The sequence below is a fragment of the Macrotis lagotis genome, chromosome X (genome assembly GCF_037893015.1).
Source record: "Macrotis lagotis isolate mMagLag1 chromosome X, bilby.v1.9.chrom.fasta, whole genome shotgun sequence".
In the NCBI taxonomy this organism is placed as follows: Eukaryota; Metazoa; Chordata; class Mammalia; order Peramelemorphia; family Peramelidae; genus Macrotis; species Macrotis lagotis.
Window position 1 is genome coordinate 554,646,260 of NC_133666.1, and position 22,903 is coordinate 554,669,162.

At 37.6% G+C, this 22,903-nt stretch overlaps 1 protein-coding gene across 10 annotated transcripts in view; it reads left to right on the top strand.

The window, feature by feature from the left end:
- VPS13B (vacuolar protein sorting 13 homolog B) overlaps positions 1 to 22,903 on the top strand; it is a 1,326,809-nt gene that overhangs the window by 1,203,865 nt on the left and 100,041 nt on the right. For all 10 annotated transcript variants that reach the window (XM_074200569.1, XM_074200570.1, XM_074200573.1 and 7 more), the window contains one exon: positions 3,230 to 3,391. In XM_074200569.1, the coding sequence (XP_074056670.1) occupies positions 3,230 to 3,391 (162 nt within the window). The remainder of the gene's footprint in view (positions 1 to 3,229; positions 3,392 to 22,903) is intronic.

The following is a 22,903-nucleotide window of genomic DNA, read 5'->3' on the forward strand; positions in this document are numbered from 1 at the left end:
ATTAACAGAAGCCTTCCCCACAATCTGATTTTTCTGGCTATACATTCCTTTTCTTCTTCTCTCTATTAGCAAATGGTGTATATTTTTGAAACAAGATTAAGGTCCCTGAATATTAAATGCAGTTTCCTTTGTAACTTCAGGTGAAATCTGAATAGATTAACATTCAAGGAATGTTTTTTAAAAAGGTGAAAGTTGTTTCCTTTTTTCTTATTTTATAAAATACTGTGTCCCATTTAGTTACAAATTAGTTTCTGATACTCTAACTCCACATTGATGCTATGGTAAATAAGGGGACTTTAAATTATCTAATTAAAAGAAATACTCTCCGATTCATTCAGAGTATGTGATGTCACAAAATGTTTGAAAAATTTTTTATTCTATGTCTATCTTTCCACAAATTGTTCAAAATTGTTACACTTACAATGAATTCCACAGATGAAGAGTCAATACAATGAATCAGTTCCCTAAAGACTTTCACTATTCTTGGGGTGACTAGGTGGCTCAGTGGATAAAGTAGTGGCCCTGTAGTCAGGAGTACATGGGTTCAAATTCGGTCTCAGAACTTAATAATTACCTAGCTGTGTGGCCTTGGGCAAGCCACTTAACCCCATTTGCCTTGCAAAAACCTAAAAAAAAAAAAAGACTCACTGTTCTTTAGGAAAAATGTAAATAACCACCTTGTGTTCTTTAATTTACATTTTTTTCCTAAACCCCTCATCTTTTATTATAAAGTCAATTGTAGAGATGAGGAAAGGCACAGTTTTTTCCCTTTGTTGTTGTTTTTTCAGAGCCCGTCTGGTAACTTAACCTCCTCAGTGTTTCCAATAAATAGATCATTGATAATTACTAAAATAAAGTTTTGAATCCCAGAAATTTTAAGGCAGCTAAGATTTGAAGTCACATTTGAATTCTCATGTTACTTTTCAAGATGTTAGGGGAAGGGTTGAATGTTTAATAACAAAAAAATTTCATTAACCAGTTTAACAAGTTCCTAAAAATGTGTGATTGAAAAAGCAAATTGACTGGGCACATGATGAGAGCAAGGGAAGACTAAAGGATAGGCTGTGTGCTCTTTTAGTATCTTCACAAGATCAATACGGATCAGTGTGTCCCTCGCACATTGGGTGAACTTGTGGTGAGCTTAGGGGAGGGCTTTAGTATACATGTATCATTGGGTATACAAGTGTGGAAGAATTGTCCTATGATCCTTGGCAGGCCCTCATATCAGTAAGATCACACATCTATTGGAGTATTGGAATAGGTCAAGTGGATTTTGAAAACTTCAGCTAGTAATAGAAGAATTATATCAGAGAGAAAAACAGTATTTTAGATCTTCAGCTAGGGAAAAAAAATAGAAAACTGGAAGTAGTATTGTCAAGATCAATTTGACATAGATGAGTGAATGTAATGAATGAAATAGCAATTATTGTATACAAAGAAAGAAGTAAGTTTGCCTTCCCAAAGGTGACACATGTTAAAGTGGGTAGGGATGGAGGGCCTCTTCTCCATACTGTCATTGTATTTCAGCAACTAGCACTGTAGTGGATTATGCTTTGGTTGACATATATGTCATATATGTTGTGAACTTAATTGTTTGTGAGTAGAAAAAGGATCTAGTCATTGTAGTGGACCAGGGTTCATCAATTAAAAAAAAATAACCAAAACTTATGTGATCTTAAGTTATATTGAGAGATAGTGTCCAGGACAAGAAAGATAACAGTCTTGCTGCACTTTGCCATGATCATATCACATCTACATTATTGTGTTTAGTTCATTTTAGGGAGGATTTTAATCGTCTAAAGAGAATCTAGCAATGGTAAAAGGGCTCAGAGAATTGTAAGATGAGGATTGGTTGAAGGAATGGTGTATGTTTAGCCTGGTGATGAGAAAATTCAGTGTCAAACAGAAGAACCATCTTTTAAGTGGTTAAAAGGCTCTCAAAAAGAAAATAATCTGATGAGTTCTGCTTTGCCTCAGAAAAAAAGAACCTGGAGCAATGCGTGAATGTTGTAGAGACATAAGTTTACATTCAATATGAGAAATAACTGAGCAATAAGGTAGTACAATGGATAGAGTTTTGGACTTGGGAATCAAGAATAACTGAGTTCAAATCCAACCTTAAACACTTACTAAATGACCCTGGATAGTCACTTAACCTTGTTTGCTTGTTTCCTCATCTAATAATTAGAGTGATTCAAAATTGGAATAGGTTTTCTCAAGGGTGTCCCCCCATTGGAGATCTTCAGACAAAGACTAGCGTCTGGTGTGCCATAATGAGGATTTTTATTTGTTTATTAGGTATAGATTTTACTAGATAGGTTTGGAGATCTTTTCCAAATGGAGATTCTCTAATTTGATTAACTTCAAGGGGGGGCTATTAAGCCATCAGAGTGGCTCAACATTGCTTGAATCTATTGCTTCATTAACAACTGATGTCCATCAGTTACTGGACATTAGCTTAAGTCTATTTATTCAAAGGAGTGACACTCTGTAAGACCAGTGATTATTTTACTTCTCTTGAAAAAACTCCCAGATTTTTAAGCAGCTTCTAGATTTGATCAATCTTTCCATCTCAGCCCCTGAGGAGCATAAGGAAACCTGTAGCTTTTTCTCCATCTTTCTCTCAGAGGAGTTATACTCACACATTCACACTTCTCCATAAGGGATTGGAGGGCTTTTTTATCTAAAGACACACCACCTCCTTGGTAATGGATCTGATTGTCACATGAGAAGAACTCAAACCTCATCATCTTTACTTCTAATGCACCGTTTGAAGAACACTGGCTCACAGAGGGTTTTTTCCCCCTTTATTGTAATATTAATTCACTTGAAGAAAAAAAAGGTTGAGAGATTTCATTGTTCTTTTTTATTTTTCTGTGGTGTGTGATTTATTTTGCAGGAGTATAAATCAAAACATATTCTTGGAGCATTTTAGGTCTCTTTAAGGTATATATCTGTGTGTGTGTGTGTATGTGTGTGTGTGTGTGTGTGTGTGTGTGTGTGTGTGTGTGTGTGTGTGTGTGTGTGTGTGTGTGTGTGTGTGTGTGTGTGTGTGTTGTACCCCACACTCAGCTTATGCTTGGGAGTATAGAATATTTTATATACCAGAGCTAATGACAAGAGATCTTTTCGTGTTTTTGTCTTGTAACTCTCGCCACTGGGCAGACAGCTGCCAAACATCTTGCAATTAATCTGATGCATGTTGGCTTTCCTCTTCTTTTCCTTTCAGAACCAATGCCCCGAGGTAGAGGAGTTGGTCTTCAGCCATTTTGTGATCTGTAATGACACACAGGAGACACTGCGGTTTGGCCAGGTGGATACTGATGAAAATATTCTGTTGGCCAGTCTCCACAGTCACCAGTACAGCTGGCGTTCTCACAAGTCCCCACAGGTATTTCAGAAAGTCTCACAAACACAGCGATTGTTAAAGCCGGCTGTTCGTGTATTCTGCATTTTTATGCCTATATATTCAGCTATTTCTTTTTAAATCTCCCTGGAAACCACATGGTATAGCAATATCAGACTCAGGCATTCAAGAAAAGGATTGAAGAAACCCAGAAATATTGAGGGAGTAAAATGAGGCACATGTACAGGTTAGAGGTCTGAATGGAACCTTGCTCAGGCAACAAATGAGATGGATAAAGAGAGGGCTTCATGATAGCTTTTTCCTGGTGCTGGGGGGTGATATGACAGAGACGGCATATGGAGGGGTGCAGCACAAGGCCACAATTTGAAATTGGTGCTTGGTTGCAAGTTAGTGGAAGAGAAGACTAGCCCTGATGTCAGAAAGACTTGTGTTCAAGCACTGCTTCTGACACATACTGCTTGGGGGGAATGTGGGCACTCACCTCCCGGAGTTCCCCAGGAAACCCTTGAAGGCTTCAAGTTATAAAGGCGCTGCTGATCTGCCTCCACACCAATGAAATCACATTTCTAGATCCAAAAACCAAGACAAATTATTGGCTTCAATTAAGTCAGTAGTCAGTGTTGGGAAAGAAATTTCAGAAAGTACTCTTAAGCATATTGTTCTCTTTAGAACTTCAGTTATAAAGAAAACTATTTGTGCCTGTGATTGAAAGAAATTTCTTCAAGGGTTGAGTGAACCCTTCCATGCAACTTTGTTATGCCCTTATCCTTGGTGCAGATGGTATATTTTTGCTTATTTGGTTCATCAGGGACTTGCCTAAAAGGTCACTGTCCAGTATAAAGAAGGTAGCTACCCTTCTATCTCAAATCTGAGTCAGTTACAAGTAGGAAGATTATAAATCCTACTCCCCAAGTTTTTATTAAAAATGCATATTTAATTCAAATTGGCTTAATATAAGACTTTAAATTATAATAAATACTTTTTTGCAAAGTTCCTGTTTACAAAATTTCCCATATGATTTGATGATATATTTGTATTTTTAGGTCACATCTATAGGTTTTTAATTTATTATTTCCTTATAAGAAGTTTTTTCTCTTAGAAAGTTTTAAACAATTTGCCTCGTGCTAAGAAAGTTTTCATATTAATGATGTTTGTGGTAATGGAATATTGGTGGACTTGGAGAAAACCTCCTGTCCGTGTCTTCATTTGTTTAATATTACTATGCAGCTACAAGGTACCCAGCTAGTTGCAGGCTGTGGGCCAGTGGAAAGCCCAAAGGAGGAAGATTTGTTCCACTTTCAGTCATGTGGAGGATGTATAAGTGAAGTTTAAATATCCTTCTCAATTCCCAAATCCTCTATGGGAGCCAAAAAGGAGGAGCTAACAAAGAATGAAGAGCTGAGTCAGAAAGACTAGAAAACTGATGAAGAGAACAGTGGGATGGAAGATTGTTAGCAAGAAGAAAAAGCAAAAATTGTTATTAGGATTATTATACTATTTTACATATTCTTAAGGTGATAAACTTTAAAATGAACTTCTTACATTTGTTATTTTATCCTCACAAAATTTCTAAGAAGTATACAATATTATTCCCATTTTATTGGGTGGGAAACAGACACAGAAAATTTGGGAGTCTAAAGTAAATCACACAGGTAATAAATAGAGATGGAACTAGAACCAAGGTCCTCTGATTCTCAGTGTTCTTTTCACCATTCTGCCACATACTTCTTTCTGTTACCTAATCTTGCTTTTTTCAGGTAAGCTGGAGTCAAAGTTTTGAGAGGAAAGCTTTGAAAGCTAAGCTTATCACATTCACTACCTAAGTTTAGTCCAAGTATAAAGCCTCATGAAGACTTATGGTTTTATCAAAAGTACCAAGTCACCTCCAAAATTATGTTCAAACAGCACTGGAATGAGAGACAGGCCTCAGTTGATCCATTTTTTTTTTTAATCTACCTGCTCCTGCTAATGCTTGCTGGGGTTTCAAAGTGCTTTGTAGTTATTGTAATGAATCAGAATTGTGGAAAATAAAGGGTCTCTTAACCTCCGGGTTGTAGAAGGTAGTCATCAGAGCACAGATTTGGAACTGAAGTGGACCTTGAAGACCATCTAGTCCAAACTCTCAGTTTACAGATCAGGGAACTGAGGCCCAGAGGGTCAATTGCTTGGTGTTACATAGGTAGTAAGTGGAAAGGGCCAAGATTTACCATGCAAACCTTGAAAAGGAAGAGGCCACAATGACTATCCATAGAACTTCTTACCTCAGCAATTGCAAATTCTGCTATATCAGGGGTTCTTTAACATTCTTGAGTGTGGGCCATAGACCCCTCTGGCACTCTAGTGAAGTCTATGGACCCTTCTCAGAATAATATTTTTAAATGCATAGAATAAATTACATAGGATTATAAGGGAAATAAATTAAATTGAAATAAAGATGTGATTGTTTTCTCCATCCAAGTATGTGGACCTCTGGAATTTTTTTCAGAATCCCCTAGGGATAAAGTGAACCTTTAAGGACCCCTATGCTCCACCTTAATGAGATATTACACTGGGGGAGAGGGGTAGAAAGAAGAGAAAAGATAGAAAAGTCCTTAGTTTTTAATCCATTAAAAATCTCCCCAAAAAGTCCAAAAGAAAGGAGGATTTCTCAGATTCAGAGAACTTAACTCCATTTATCAGTGTAGCTTATATTCCAGAAATATTTTGGTTTTTTCCCAAGAGATAAAGAAAGCATTGATGACACCTGGAAAGGTTTCAGAAGAGTCAGGGTTTCTTAGAATGAACCCTCACCCCCACACTCACACTATTGCTAATAACAGTGCAGGCTTAGCAGGGATGGGAAGGACACCCACTTTAGAAGTGTGATCTAAAGCTGGGAAACCTTTCACAATTGAGGAGCTGCGAAACTCTCCTTGTAACTTCTTGCACACACTCTGAGGAAGAACCACTTAAAATGCTGGAGAAGGCACAACTATTCCTTGCCTAAACAAACAAGGGTGAACAAAACAAAAATGTTTTTTAAATAAGTCATGAAAATATTCAGCTGGACAAAGTCAAATACACCATCACATCATATCCTTCTGTATCAAAGGTTCTTTACTATATTCCAGAGAAGACTGGCTAGGAATCATGTTAGATCTGAAAGGGGCTTTAGAAATCCCAGTGAGTCCTCTCCTTTGATTTACCAAAGAAGAAACTGATTATGTACAAGTTGGGAGAGAGTAAATGACTTGCCCATAGTCATACTAAACTAACAAAATACTTCTGAGAAGCTCCTCACATTGCAGATATTCTCAGTTCAGAGTGAAAGTGCATCATCAGAATAGAGTAAATGGTTTAACTCAAAAGGAAGAATTTAACTTAGGCTATATTTCTAGGCAAACAAATTACAGTGATACCTTAGTTAATTTGCATGATTGATTTATAGAGATTCAGGTTAATAAATTTTTCTGATTCACTGTGTGTCAATCCATCATTGTAAAAATTCTGACTGTGGCATCCTGTTATGCCTAACTCTAAAACTGCCAGGATATGTATGTCATTTTAACACCTGGCCTTTGACAGAGCTCATAATTGCTCTGTAACTTACTCAGCAGCTCTCTGTAGCCAGGCTCTTATTGTCTCTAGGATAAATCAGAGAGATCCCTAAATTTGGTGTTCATATAGTCTTGTTACAATTTACCTTTCTCATTCTATCTTAAACTCATCTACTAGGCATTTCCCAGATACGGAATTCCATTGCCTATCTGTACACCCATATCTAAAATACCTTCTCTTCTTATTTCTGTCTGGCAGAATCCTTATTTTCCTTCCAGGCTTAACTCAGATGTCACTTTGGTAAAGTCTTTTTTTTGATCATCCTACTGTTCATGATCCCTTCATCTTCAAATGTCCTTGTAGTTCATAGGACTATAGGATAAATCAGAAGGGTGAATGACCTCTAGTTTGGAGAAAAAAAAAAACTCAGATGCAGCATAGCTATATTCACATATGTGGAGGAAGGTATAGACTTTTTCTAGTGTTCCATCAAAGGAAAGAACCAGGGGTGATAGCTGGAAGTTACAGAGAGGCAAATATAGATTTATGGAAGGAACAATGTCCTTAGAGTTAAAAACATCTAAAAGTGGAATGGACTGCCTTTGAAGCAATGAGTCCTCCTCACTGGAGAACCTCAGACAGGAGTGAATATGACCACTTGTCAGACATGTTGTCAAGGGTCTTCTTTTTTGTGTACAAGCTGGATTCAATGGTGCTGAGATCCCTTCCAATTCTAAAATTCTGTTATTCCAGTTCTGAGAAGCAATTAATTGAAGGGAAGGGAGCAAAATAAAACTATAAATCTCAAGTTACTCTTTGCTAGCCATTCAACACCCTATACCTGGATTAGAGGCTTTATTGGTTTCCTTCAAGGTTAGATCTAGAGTTTCTGAAGACTTAAAAGCATAGGGGTAGGAAATTTTGGAATTTTTAGGAAGTAATTAACTTTGTTTTGGCCTAATCTGTGAACTCTGAATTGATCATACTATCTCTGTAGCCAAATTGATTCTTAATAACTTATGAAACTCCTTTTCCTTTTTTATCAAAGCTTCAAATAGATCATAGTGAAATAACAGTTGCTTGGGGCAGCTAGGTGGTGCAGTGCATAGCGCACCAGCCGTGGAGTCAGGAGTACCTGAGTTTAATTCCCGCCTCAGACACTTAATAACTACCTAGCTGTGTGGCCTTGGGCAAGCCACTTAACCCCATTTGCCTTGAAAAAAAATCCTAAAAAAAAAAAAAGAAAAGAAAAGAAATAACTGTTGCTCTAGGGTTCCATTACTATGATTCTGAACTGTTGCCACTGAAAATCGATATAATACAATATACATGCAGCATTCTTCCTTGCCATCATCAGTTGAATTCAAAAAACATTTATTGAGAGAGAGAAGAAGGAAGGGAAGGAGAGAAATAATTTATTAAAAGTTTGGTATGTGCCAGAGTCCATGTTAAGTGTTGGGAATTCACATTCAAGCAAACAAGACAGTCCCTACCCTTAAAAGAGTTTACATTCTAATGGGGGGAAATGAAACATAAAGCAGAAGTGAGGAGGGGAAGGGTCAGGAGAAGAAGGAAGCCTACAAGTCTATGAGTGAGGTAGTAGGTAAGGAGTAGGAACCTGGAGAAAGAGTCTAGGTGAGAATAAGGACAAACAAGGCTTGAATCCTTTCTAAAATGTTAATCTTGGGGATGGAGTTTCCAATCAGGTGAGGAGGATCTCAGGACATATTTTTCAATATCTCCTAAGATTCTATCTTGGGTCCTCTCCTTTTTTCCCTTCTCTCTCTCTCTTTGTGATCCCCCTAGTTCTCATGAGTTCAATTCCCATATCTCTGTAATAAGTTCCCAGATCTGTGAATCCAGCTCTAATCTTTCTCCTGAGCTTCAGTCATGGAGCATTAACCTCCTTTTAAACACTTTCAAATGGATGTACCTCAAGCTCAGCATGTCTAAAACAAAACCTGTCTTTTCCCCCATGACCCTCTCCTCTTCTGCATTTCCCTTTTACTGTCAATAGGATCCTCCCTTGGGTACTACTAGGGACATGTTCCCAGTCATCTGGATTCACAGTTATATTAGTCTCTCCTTACAGAGCTAGGCAGTCTCCAGATCTTATCATTTCTGATTTAACACCTTTTCATAATTATTTTTGTCTCCTTTCCTCCACTTATACACTTTATTCCTGAACTGTTTCAATAGCCTTCTACTTGACTCATTCCAATTCATCCTGCATTCTGAAACAAAAGTAAATTTCCTAAAGCTTAGGTCTGACTGTGCCTCCCTGTAAACTCCAGTGATGTTTATGGTTTTTTGTGGGATACAATCTGAAACCCTGTATTTGTCATTTAAATCTCTTAATGCTTTCCATTCTTCTTACACTTTACTCCCTTTCTCTCACTGTATGATCCAACTAGAGGAGCATACATATGGATGCCTATATATGCGTATATGTGTGTTTGTGTATATACAGTAGTATACTTAGAAACAGCATTCCCTCCCCCATCTTTGTCTTCCCACTCCACTTCTAGAATGTGCTCTCACTTCATCTTGACCTCTTCATTTCCCTGACTTTCTTTGAGGTTCAGCTCATTCTACCTGATGCAGGAGGTCTTTCGCATTTCCCCCAGCTGCTGGGGCTTTCCCCTCTAAAAGTACCTTCCATCTATTCCATATATGTCATATATACGTCTCCTCAATAGAATATGAACTGCTTGAAAGGCAGAACCATTTTTTTTTCTTCCTAGCCTTAACACAGTACCTGAGGCTTAATGAGCACTGAAGGAATGCTTGCCAACCAGCTGACCAGCTTCCCAAAACTACTTTAGATTTGTTTTGAATGTTTTCAGTATGTCCTTGTTGTCTCTCCCAAAAGACTATAAATTCATCATGGGCAGGGAGTTTTAATCTCTTTGTCCCCAGCACCTTGCAGTCTTAGAGGACTAAGGAGTTGGGAGGTGGAGGAAGGGCCTGACTTACATTGAATTACAATTCAATTATTCAATTCCCTCATCCAGGGAGTTTCCTATACCAATGAAAGCACAGGTTCAGTTCCTCTTCTGGGCACCATTGTTCCTGGTACATAAATGCTTGTTGGTTGGTCGAATGATCATTGGTGACCTTGGAGTGAGAAGTTTCAACAAGTGGTAAGGCCAAAGCAAAAGATAGTTGTTTGGGGAGTATCTGAGTAGTAAGGGAACTTTGAGAAGAGAAATTTGTAATAGCCACTATGGGAAATGTCATAGGGAGATAATAAAATTTTTAAAAAATTTTAAAAAGCGACTGATGAATGTAGAGTAATGGGGCACCAGTTGAGGTTAAATAGCATTGATTTATAATGGACTCATTCATCATGATATCATGAGTTCCCTTTAGCAAGGTTCTAACTGGGGAAGTAGGTAAGGAGAGGGAAGGGGAAAGGACTTGTTGGAGATTATACAAGGCCAATGGAGACGGAGAAAAGAAAAGCAAAGAAAACTGTTGAAATGTTCACTGCCAATATTATAAAGTAACAAAAAGAAAGTAATAACAGAAATGGTCATAGTTTAAGAACACACACAAAAAAGTCAAGTGAAAACCTTGTGCTTCTAAAATAAAATGTGCAACAGTAAATTTTTTCCAATTATCTATAGTGCTAGTACTTGGACAGACATACTGTTTAGAATAATAGGAAAAGAACCAATGATTCTATAGTTTGTTCTTAAAGAAATGACTTTGGAATTTTATATGTTAATAAATTAAGAATGGGAGGTATTCTAAAAGTTCAAGACTGATTATCTTTGTTGCTTCTTTTCTGTACTATAGCAGTGATCTGCTAACTGGTTTCTCTAGGTAAGGGTCCCCCATTGTGGGATGATAAAATGAGGAGTATGATATGATTAGAAAACTCCTATTAGTCCTTAATTCTGTATTCTAGTACTGAAACTCAATCTCATCTGGAATTTCTTAAAGGCAACACTCTGAAAGTCATCAGGATTCAAAATTCCTCCAGATTCTCTAACACTTGTACCCCTTATTGCCATAATCTTAGCCAAAAGGATAATTTTACCATTAAAAATTGTTAAAGTATCTTGGTCCTCTTGCCACATGATTCTGTGCAGAGAATATTCTTCACTAATCATTTGGCATTGAAGAAAAAAAATCATAGCATCATATATTTAGAGCTAAAGGGAGTCTTAAAGGTATCTAAGTATCACAGGATCAAAAGCTTAGAGCTAAAAGGAAGCTAAAGACCATTGTGTTCAACTCTCCCCACTCTTTCCATTTTATTTATGAAGAAATTGATGCTGTGAGTGATTAAGTAACTCGTCCAAGATTGCATAATTAATTTGTGATTCAGGTAGAATTTGAATTCAGAACTTTCTGACTCCAAGACCACTGCTCTATGCATTCTGCTACCTAGCAACTAACAAAAGATGAGGCACTGAAACCCAGGGAGTTCATAACTTGTCCAGGGTCATATAGGTTATAAGTAGCAGAACTGGAACCAATGACCCTTTCCTCTCCAAGACCTTGTTTTGTTTTATAATATGACTGTAATTGCTATTCTTAGTATAGCTCATGAATGCCTTTTTAAGATTTTGAGCAGTATTTTGTTCAGGTGAAGGGAAGTCATGGTTTAGGGGTTCTTTTGGTCTGGACTTTTGATCAAATGAATGTGAAGGATCCCTGAGGATGGACGTTCCCTCCACCTTGCAGATAAGCAACTCTCTACACTTAGAGTTTTAGATCATTGCCTAGGGCCTTGGAAGGTTTTGTACCTTTTCTAGTAGTACATTGGTGACCCACTAGCTGGTTAGTATGTGTCAGAACCAAGATTTAACTCAGCTAGATCTACTTGAATGCAAGTCATATACATTTGTGTATGACAGGGGCAGGGAACTTCTGACTCTGGACTGTCCTGGCAACTCTAGGCAGGACTCAGAATTCAATAAATCTCTGTGCTTTTTAGGGTTGAATTAATTAAATATTTTACCAAATATAGCCTGCAAATGATGTTTATAAATATCCAAATAGTCCTTGGCAGAATAAAGGTTCCCTACCTCGGTATATGAGGTGTTCCAAAAGTCTTTACCAGATTAAGACTGCTTTAAGACTCTGGGGATACCCCATGTAGTATATATGTGTGTGCTGCTACACTGTACATATATGTATATCTTTTATGTGTGTACATACTTATATATTCATTGATCTTAGCTTAACCTTGCCCTAATTAAATCATCATAAAGTAATGTTGTGCCTTAAGAGGCCACTAAAAACACTTTAAATGAGAAACAGGGTTTTAGGAATACTTAGCAATGTTCAGCTACTGAACTATTTACAACATTTATGATCTTTTATCACAGACTATGAATTTATACCACAACTGGTAAAATTATGTAACTGTGCCATTTTTAAAAAAAAACTTTATCATATGTAAAGTTTACCATAAATATTTTCTTCTCAAAATTATAGAAATACTTTCCCAGAAAGCTACAGTATCATCCTTATTATGGTATAGGTCACAGCTGTCCACAACCAGTAATTCAGTTGTGGAGAAAGGAATTTATGCCTTTGTTCCCCAGTGGCAGTAACAAGCTTCTTTTTATTGTTACTGACATTAAGATGGCCAAAATCAGCAATGAGGCAAACACTTCTTTGGACCATCTGGCAAGGATTTTAATCTAAAATATTCTGTAGATGGAGTCTCAGTTGAAATGTTGCCAAGCTATCCGCCATTAGTCAGTAATTGGGTGGGGGAAGGCAGGAACCAGGAAGAGTTGGTTATGTTTTTTTAGTTTTTTGTTGCTTTTTTTTTAATGCAAAAACGGGGCTCAGCACCTTGCCTCCCTCTCTTAAAGTGTCATTATTAGTATCAATGGGATTCTTGGAATCATTGGTATTCACTTTGCCTTCTTAAATGGTAGAGAGTTCCTTTAGGTTGCAAATGAAGCTCAAAGGTGAAAATTATTTTCCTATAGTTTTGGTTAGTTCTTTTCTGCCTATATCACTGGATCAACAGACATTTATTAAATGCTCTGATGTCACAAGTACAAAGGGTGAAGCAATCCTTCCTCTTGGGGACCTTACATTATAACATATTGTTGTTCCCTTTGAGATCTGAGATACCCTTCCAAGGAGAGGGATAAGTCACATTCACAACTTCAGGTTAAAAAGTTAGAGTTACAAAAAACCATAGAGAGCATATAATGTAATGCTTTTCTTTTTAAAGGAAACCAAGATCCAGATAAGTTATTCAGCTGTGATTCCTTTTCTTTACTTGTCATCCCTTTTTAATCCCAGCTAAGCCTTTCAGTGCAATCTATTTGTATTTTAGGTTGGGAAACAGTGAATTTCTAAAGTGTAATACCCCACCCAGCTCAAGTGTTTTATGCCAAATAAGAGAATGAAAAATTGCAGTGATGTTATCTGTGTCCCTAGGGTAAGCTGATCTACCTCCCGAAGGAGGTGAAGAGACTACATGAATGCCTTGCCACACCATATTCTTAGGGAGGATAAAAATTTCCAAAAGGAAATATAAGGAAAGTTTCAAAAAGAAAAAAAAAGTGAGAGGGGAATTCTGAGGTTGAAAGAAGGAGGCCTTTAACTTTGTTAAAGAGTGATAGGCAAGGAAAGAGTATTGTGCTGAGGAGAAAGGGAAGGGAAAAGGCACCTACACATCTAAAAACTTAAAAAGAGCTTTAAAGCTTTTTCTAAAAAGGAGAGAATTGGATGCCCTGAGGAAGAATAAGCTACTTCTTCTAAAGCCACAGAAGCCATCAGATAAGGGGTAGAATAGGAAGAGAAGAGTAGTATTAGTTGGTGATTCACTGTTTGAGGACATCCAGGCAATTATTTTTGACCTGATAATAATAGAGAATTCCTAGGGCACATGTATCCAAAATAAAACAGAATAACTTCTAAAACTTATCAAAGCTGATGACAATGGTTGACTTTGGTGATTCATGTGAGTACAAATGATACTTCTAGAAGGAGCCTAAGATGTCTTGGGCAATGATTAAGAAGTTGTGGGCAAAAAGCAAAAGACTACAAAGGCACAGGTTATGTTTTCTTCAGTTTTTCCGGAAACAAAGGATACAAAAGATAAAAATTAATTTGGGAAGTGAGAGGATATTTAAGAAAGTGTTATCTGTATGTCTGTATCCATTTACAAATACTTATAATATAAAGTTGACAGATTCCTGGCCAGAGAGGTACTTACCATAAGTAGTATGAGTTGGTAAGAATGTATTTGCCAGGTGACTTGAAAATCTAATCAAAAGAACATTAAACTAAAAATGATAGTGAAAGAAACCTGCCTCTATATATTACCATTAAGAAACATCACAAAGAAGGAAGAGTAGTTTTTGATACTTCTCTAAATTTATGGGAGATATAACAAAGAAAGGAATCAGTAATAATATCCATTGTTAGGGTGGCTAGGTGAGCAGTGCATAGAGCACCAGCCCTGGAGTCAGAAGTACTTGAGTTCAGATCTGGTCTCAGACACTTATAATTATGGCCTTGGGCAAGTCACTTAACCCCATTTGACTTGCAAAAAAAAAATAATATCCATTGTCTCCAGTGTCTATATACAAGTCAAATTAATGAGCATTTTAAATACTTATGTACCAGACTGTATACTTATATAATGTGCTAAGCAGTAGAAAAAAAGGAAGGAAAAAGGAAGGGAGGAAGGAAGAAGAGAGGAAGGAAGGAAGGGAGGCAGGAAAAGAGGAGTTTCTTGCACTTGCTCTCCGGTAGAGAATCAGAACCAGAGGCAGAGAAGGAAGGAAGACATGTTAGGGCTGAGTATGTTCCTTAAAATGGTGGTTCTTAGAGTAACCAACTAATTAGCAGGAGAGGCCATAGGGGCAGAGAATATTTCCATCAAGGGAAATCTAGGGGTAAAGTGATCTTCCAGGATGAGGAGGCTTTCATGGGGAGATAATATTGCCTATTAAGAAGGTATACTCATGAGAATAAACTCATGAACCAGAAGGAGAAATATGATGGAGATAATTTGGTTGAAGGTCAAAGGAGAAACAGAAGTGTTTTTGTTACGGAAACATATTTCAATCCACCTAGAGAGAAAGAAGAAATAGAAGAGGAACTGTGGAAGCATTACAAATCTGGTGCACAAGCATGATTCAGTAGAGCTGGGGGACTTCAATTATCCTGACATCTGCTGGAGTTTTCTTTTTCTGCCAAAAATGTAGCAATTAATAATTCCTTGACGTGCCTTATTGATAATTTCATCCTTCAAAAGGTAGAGGAAGCAACAGGGGAAATTCTCTTCTGAATATGATTCTTAATACCAAAGATGAACTAGTTGCTTGAAGTAGATGATTGAGGAAAGTAGCTATTTTACCTTAGAGTTCCTGATAGAGGAGAGGAAATCTGGGTATAGAGTGACATGCAACCCAGAATATGTTTAATGAAGTTTAGAGGAAAAATAGGTAGAATTCCATGGAGTAAAATATTTTTTAGGTAGTCTGCTCAAAAGAGATGAGAAATAACTAAAAGACAGAAAAAAAAAAGATAGAAATAAAAATGAATTTATCTAAAGAAACCAATGTGGGTTTAAAAGAAAGTCATCAAAGTATATTAAATTTTAAAAAGAAATGAACAGAGGATGGTAGCATAGAAAAGTAACAAGAGACAATATGTGAGCAGAACATGGTCCTTTTAAAAATGAGAAATCTTAAGGCTCCTAATAAACTCAGGCGGGCAAGGAAAGCAAAGGACAGTGAAAAAGGGGTTTAACTTTATTTTGTTTTGTTTCTTTAAATATATTTTGAGGGGGAAAGAGGATCAAAGATGGAATGTCTCTTTTTTTTAGGGTATTAACTGACAAAGAAGGGCAAAAACTTCTCGTTTAATTTTCTATTTTTTTCTTACAAAGGATGACTTTTACTCTGGAAATGAAAGAACAAAAATAACATGGGTATTGATAACAAAGATAAGAAAATATTAAAAGAGCACCTAGCTTGCCTTGATGAATTAAATCCTCAAATCCTAAAGAAAAAAATGACTGCTATGATTGCTGAACCACTGTCAGTGAACTTTCTCATCTTCTGAGTATATGTATTGGTCTTCCATGGGATCAAAGTAATTGTCTATGGTCAGGTTCCCTTTTTTTCTGTTTATTCATTTCCCCAACCTGTGCTCTGGTTTTGGGGTGCTTCCTGAGCTTTTGAGTATTATCAGGACACCCCTACAAGGACCTCCATTCCTTCAAGGTCTTATGAGAGGCTCTGACTGCTCTCCTCGCCTGTGCTCTGGTCTGAGGTTGACCACAAGCACATCACTCTGCCCTGGAGCTGTGAGGAGGGTCCCTGCTCTATGGCAATGGGAGGCTCCAGACTGGAAACAGGATCTGAATAATGGACAAGGCACAAGAGTCCTATCCCAGGGTCAGAGGAGAGACCTCGACAGACTACCCCCACCCCCCTTACCTTCCTTAGGCTGAGCACTCTGGAAGCAGCTGCCGGGGCTTCCCTTCTGGGTCACTCTGTGCATCTGCTTCTGTTTGCTGGGATCTGGACTGTGCTGAGGGCCATGGCCCTCTCTGAGGAGGGCCACGCTAGCCTGGGCTTTGCACTCACTCTGACAGAAGTTTCCCCACTGATTTTCCAAGTTGTGCTTGGTGTGCCCTTGATTGCAGGTCAGGAAACTGCTTCTGCTGCCAGGAACCAGAACTCCCCCTGACCCAGGTGCCCCATGGGCTGTTCCTGGAAGAATGGAGCTCCTTTGTTCCAACATGATATTCCTGACAGTGCTGCCCACTCCACCCCCATGGAACAAAGCTTTCCCAAGATCTTCCAGGTTATCTTGGGCTGGAAAATTGCCTCATTGGATCTTTCTGTGGATTCTGTCTCTCAAAAATTTAGTTAGAGCCGTAATTTTAAGATTTTTGGAACATTGTGGAAAGGCTGTTCTCCTGCCACCATCCACCCTCAATGATATTAATGGATCAAGAAAATGGGAGCAGTGCCACAAGATAGGAGAAGGGTAAATGTACCAATTTTCAAAAAGGAGAGAAACCATAGTAAATGTTAGGCCTTTAATTCCTGGAACAATTCTAAAATATATAATAAAAGAGGTGGTTGTCAAACAAATAGGAACAGAAATTGATCGTGGCTTCTTTAAGAATAGATCATGCCAGACTAGCCTGAGTTCCTTTATTTGACAGAACGCTAAGCTATTAGAGGAGGAAAATGCTGTGGATCTAAATTTCCTAGATTTTGAAAAAGCTCTTGATAAAGAATCTCAAATTATTTTTCTAGAGAAGATGGAACTATATGGACTAGATAGTAATATAATCAAATGGATTCAGGACTAAGTTGCCTGGTTAGATACAATGATAGTTGTTTAGGGTTCACTGCCTTCATGGCAGAAAGTCTCCAGAATCATAACCCAGGGATTGGTGTTTGACCCTCTGATATTTATCATTTTGCATAATGATTTGCATAAAATCATTGTGGTATGCTTATCAAATTTTCAGATGATGTGAAGGGATAATCAGGATTCAGAAGCATCTTGACAGAATAGATCATCAAGATGAATCTAATAACAGGGTGAAATTCAGTGGGGAATAAATGTGAGTACAAAAAAAATCAATATCAGAAATATAAGATGGGAGAGGCAAGAATAGAAAGTTTTTCTGGAAAAAAAGAATCTGGGTGTTTTAAAGAATTATAGGATCAATATGAATAAATTAGTAAAACATGGAAGCCAAAAAACTAAGGTAATGTTGAGTTGCATTGAGAGGAATGAGAATTCCAGAAATAGTTTCTCCAAACTCCAATACATTCTCCAGACAGCTGTCAAACTGATCTTCCTAAAAATACAGGTCTCATTGTTTCATCCACCCCACTTCAATTCCACTCCAATTGCTCCCTCTTACCTCTAGGATCAAAGATCAAGTCTTCTGTTTGACTTTACAAGCCTTTCAGAACCTGGTCCCTCCCTCTTTTTCCAGACTCCTTGTCCTTATTCCCCTCCACATACACTGTGATTCATTGACGCAAGCCTCTTTGTTGTTCCTCAGTTCATCTCCCATCTCTGAGCATTTTCCTCAGCCTCTACTATACTTCATCTCACCTCCTGTTCCTCCTAGCTTCCTTGAATTCCTTCGTTATCTTATCTGCCCGAAGCCTTTCCTAATACCCCTTAATGCTAATGTCTTTCCTTTGTAGATTATCTCCCTTTTATCCTTATAGCTTTTATTTGAGCTGTACATATTTGTTTGCTTGTTTTCTTACCTTTATACAGTGAGCTCATTGAGAGTTTTTTTCTGCCCTTCTTGAATCCCCAGAACTTACTGCAAGGCCTGGCAAATAGAAGTTGCTTAATAAATGCTAGTTGACTGACTGTCAGTACAACTTTACTCTCATCAGCCCTTATTTGGGGCACCATGACTTTAGAAGGACATTGATTAACTAGAAAGTGCACACAATGACAAAGAGCCCTAAGAGAAAGTCATATGAGGGACAATTGAAAAGATTTATGGGGGACATGATAGCTTTGTTCCCAAGTATCTGAGGGTCTGAGATGGAGAAGGGATTAAACCTGTTTGTTTGGCATCAGAGGGCACAATCACAAGCAAAGATTGGCAGTTGAAAAGAGTCCAAGTTAAACTTTCTATTAGGAAAAGTTTCTGAACCATTCATTAGCCATCCAAAGTGAAATGAGCTGCCAGGAGGTCTTTGAATGAGATTGGATGACCCCTTTGCCTGCACAGTTATTATGGCAAGTCAAATTGGGCTAGATGAGACTCATATTCTGTGAGTCTTTGAAGTGACTTGCCCGAGTTCATCTAGTTCATTAGCAACAGAATTGAAATTTAAAGCCAGGTTCTTTAAGTTCAAATCTTGAACTTTCTAATGACAACAAACTGGCCAGAAGAAATAGAAAGGGACCTGGGAGTTTCACAGTATAGATCACATGCCATGCAAGCAAGTGGGACTTTGGCTATCCAGATCTTTTGGCAGAAGTCTTTCCCTTGACTTGGCTTGCTGATCCTTTTGTTTCCCAGAAGCTAGACTCCTCTAACTCCTCTAGTAAAGGACTGACCTAGTTCTAGCAAACAAATAGAAAATACCTAGTGAGGTAAATGAAACCAACTTATATTTAACACTTTCTTCATAACAACCTAGAAGTGTAGGTATGATCCTCATTTTACAGGTGGGAAAAGTGAGGTTTGGGGAGAGCAGTAAGGCTTAGTAGAAAGAGAGCTGGATTTTTGGTCAGATAGAAGCTGTCCTGGTTCTGCTTCTCATTGGGCATCCTCCGACAAATCCCCTGAAGCTTCAGGTCTAAAATAAAGAGATTCAAGTAGATGGACTCTGGGGACCCCTTCAGTTCCATGTCTATCAGTTCTAAATTCAGCTTCAGCTCAGATCCTGTGATCTCATAATAAATGCCCCAGCCAGGATTCAAACCCAAGTCTCTTAGCTCAAGGTCCAGCACTATTCCCCTATTACCTCTAAGGTTTCCAAGGAAACAATTTCCTTGGGAGGCAATGACTCTGCCACCTTAAAGGCTGCAAAAAATAACAAGGGGGATGCTGGGCATTTTATCATGTTTACCCTAGACTTTTTTGCAAGTCATTTTCCAAATGTTTAGAAAAATTTTATGTAGTGTTCCATGGCACAATAACTGCAGAAAACTCTCAAGAATGAAGTTTGGCAAAACAGTTACAGATGATTTTGATAAGGAAGAAAAGGAGGGATAATTTAAAGTAATAATTATGATTGTACAGGCAAGTAGCTCAAATTTTAAAAGGAAATTTTCAAGAGATGGTAACAAGGGCAGGTGACAAAATGATTACAAGAGTATACTGAGGGGCAGCTAGGTGGTGCAGTGGATAGAGCACCAGCCCTGGAGTCAGGAGTACCTGAGTTCAAATGCAGCCTCAGACACTTAATAATTACCAAGCTGTGTGGCCTTGGGCAAGCCACTTAACCCCATTTGCCTAGCAAAAACCTTAAAAAAAAAAAGTATAGTGAGACCTAGAATGAGTTTTGATACACAAGGAGGGAAAAGAAAACAAGAGTTGGGATTATTTAAAAGCTATATTTGAGGCAAGAAGATAAAACAAAGAGTATAACCTCGACTTAAGATGAATGGGGAAGTAATAACAAGTCAGTAAGCATTCATTAAATCCTTACTAAGTGCCAGGCATCATGCTATGCACCACGGATAGAAAGAAAGATAAATGGTAACCCTTGCTCTCATGGATCTCAGTGTAATGAGGGAAACAACATACAAACAGTTCTAAACAAACAAGATATGCACAGGATAAATTGGAGATAATCAATGATATATAACATTTGCTTTGCATCTGCTTTTTCTATGAAGGGAAATTATTTTCAAGCTGGTCAGGCTTACCCAGTTTCTGACACATAGTATGATAGTAAATATTTGTTCTTGAAAGTTAGTTTTAGGGAATTGAAAACCTCGATAAGTCAAAATAGAATGAGAGAACATCTTAATGCCCTCAATACATTTAACTGACCAGAATTGGATGGTCTACTTCGGCCTACTGAAGGAACTAATAAATATGATTGCTGAAAAGATGGTGGTGATCTTTGAAAAATCACAAAGAAAAAGTGATGTACTACAAACCTGGAGGAAGGCAAATGTACTACTTTTCCAAAAAAAAAGAGCAAAAGATAGATTATTCAAGCCTCAAGCTAGTAAAATATATACCAATTCTTATAAAATCCTAGATTGCACTCTGAAAGAGATCTTTTGTGAGTTCTTTGGAAAGGGGAATTGATAATCACTTTGATTTCATTAAAAAGCAGTCATGCAAGAAGCACTTCATTTCCTTTTATGATAGTATTATTATTATTACATAGATAGATCAGGGGAATGCCTTACACTGAGTTTATCTAGATTTTAGCATTTCATAAAGCCAGATCTTTTCCTTGTAGATAAAATGGGACAGTTGGGTCTCAATGGTAGTATTTTGAACTAGTTGAAAGACTTGACAGAATAATAATAATCATTGATTCTGTGTCAGTATGGATAGATCCTAGGAAGTGATGTGTGACCACAGTTAGAGATTTGACATCTTGTATAGATCCCATATTTTAGGAAGCATGTTAAAACAATTATGATGATGATCATGAAGAGAATGATGATGATAGATATGTAGTGTCATTTCAGTTGGTGAAGCCCTTTATATAGTATTGTATAATACTCAATAGTCCTATATCAGGTAATCCTCATTTTTCTAGATGAGAAAACTGAAACTGAGAGAAACTGAGTGACCTGCTCATAGTGGCATAACTACTAGGCATCTGAGGCTAGATTTGAAAACAGATCCTTCTGACTCCTAATTTAACACTTTGTCTACTCCATCATGATTTCAAATTGTATACAGTAGAAAAGAGAACCAGAACAGATAATCATTGCTGTAGGAGTATTAATTGAAGGAACTGGGAATGTTTACCCCAGAAAATAAAAGCTTAAGTGATACATGATTTTTATTCAGTCATTTCAGTCATGTTTGATTCTTTGTGACCCCATCTGAGGGTTTTCTTGACCCAGACATGGAAGTGTTTTGCCATTTCTTTCTCTAGATCATTTTATAGATAAGGAAACTGAAGCAAACAGGGTTAAGTGACTTGCCCAGGGTCATGTGTCTGAGAAGTATCTGAGGCCAAATTTGAACTCAGATCTTCTTGGCTGCACACCTGGCATTCTGCACCAACTAGTTGTCTCAATAATACATGATTTCTCCCTTCAAATGTTTGAATGGGATTACTAGGTAGCACAGTGAGAAGCTGAAGAAAGAATGAAATCTTGGACAAGTCACAACTTCTATTTGCCTCACTTTCCTCAATTGTGAAATAGGGATCACAATAGCTCCTGCCTCTCAGGGTTGTCATGAGGATGAAATGAGATCATATTTGTAAAGCTTTTAGAATACTACCTAGCACATTGTAGACACTATATAAATATTCCTTTCCCCTTCTCTCCTAGAAGAGGTATATTATTTTGCCTAGGCCAATTGTGTTGAAATCTTTGACCAGAAATCTCAATATTGACTAAATTTCTTAAGATAAAATTTAATAGGTATAATGTAAAGTTTTAATCTTAGGTCCAAAAAGTAATTTAGCAGGGCTAAGCAGCAGTTCCTCTAAAAGAGATCTGGAGGGCTGCAATTTTAGTGGGCTGCAATTTCAATGTGAAATCCAAAGTCTGATATGATAGTTCAAAACAAAAATAAAATTACTGTAATTTTAGAAGAGAAAAAGTTCCCAAGACTAGAGATATGACAGCTTCACTGTATTTTGTCCTAGTCATTCCCTGTCTGAAACTGCTCATCAATAGCTATTCTCTAGTGGTTGGGAACTGGAGAAGGGGAATATAGAACTGTAACTTTTCTGTGGAAGTTAATGAGAAGTTAATTTTGACCCAATAAAAGAAGAAACTGCCCAGTGAGAACTGGTCAAAAGTAGAATGAGTTGCTTCAAGCTGCTTATGAAAAGGGAACATAGGAGTACCTTCTAGCCCTTAAAGTCTGGGAGTTTTTAATACCTTTTCCCCTTCTGTTTTAATTTTAAAATAAGTATCATTATTTCCCTTTGGAAATTACCTGCCATTTGGCCTATTAAAGATCCCAGAAGTTTTTTTAAAAGAAAGTTCCGGGTGGGAAATTTTGTCTTAAATAAACTAGATAATCACTCCCAGTATCCATAGTTCCCTGTGAGGCCACATGATGTAAATGGTTGTGGATGATTTCCACAGCAGAGCACCCTGAGGCATAACTGCCAGTACCACAAATGCTTCCCTGTGTCCCTCTCCCTTCTCAGCCTTGAAATACAGCTTTGAAGGAAAGTGTACTACGGATTCCTCAAAGGTTTTAGGAGCCACTCAAAGGCTTTTCATAAGTCAGATTGCTTGGCAAATGCAAGATATTTATTTAGTTGACTAGAATAATTTTAACTGTGATTCTTAATACCACTGGATTGAAGAAAGAAAATATAGCTAGTTGTTTAAAACATG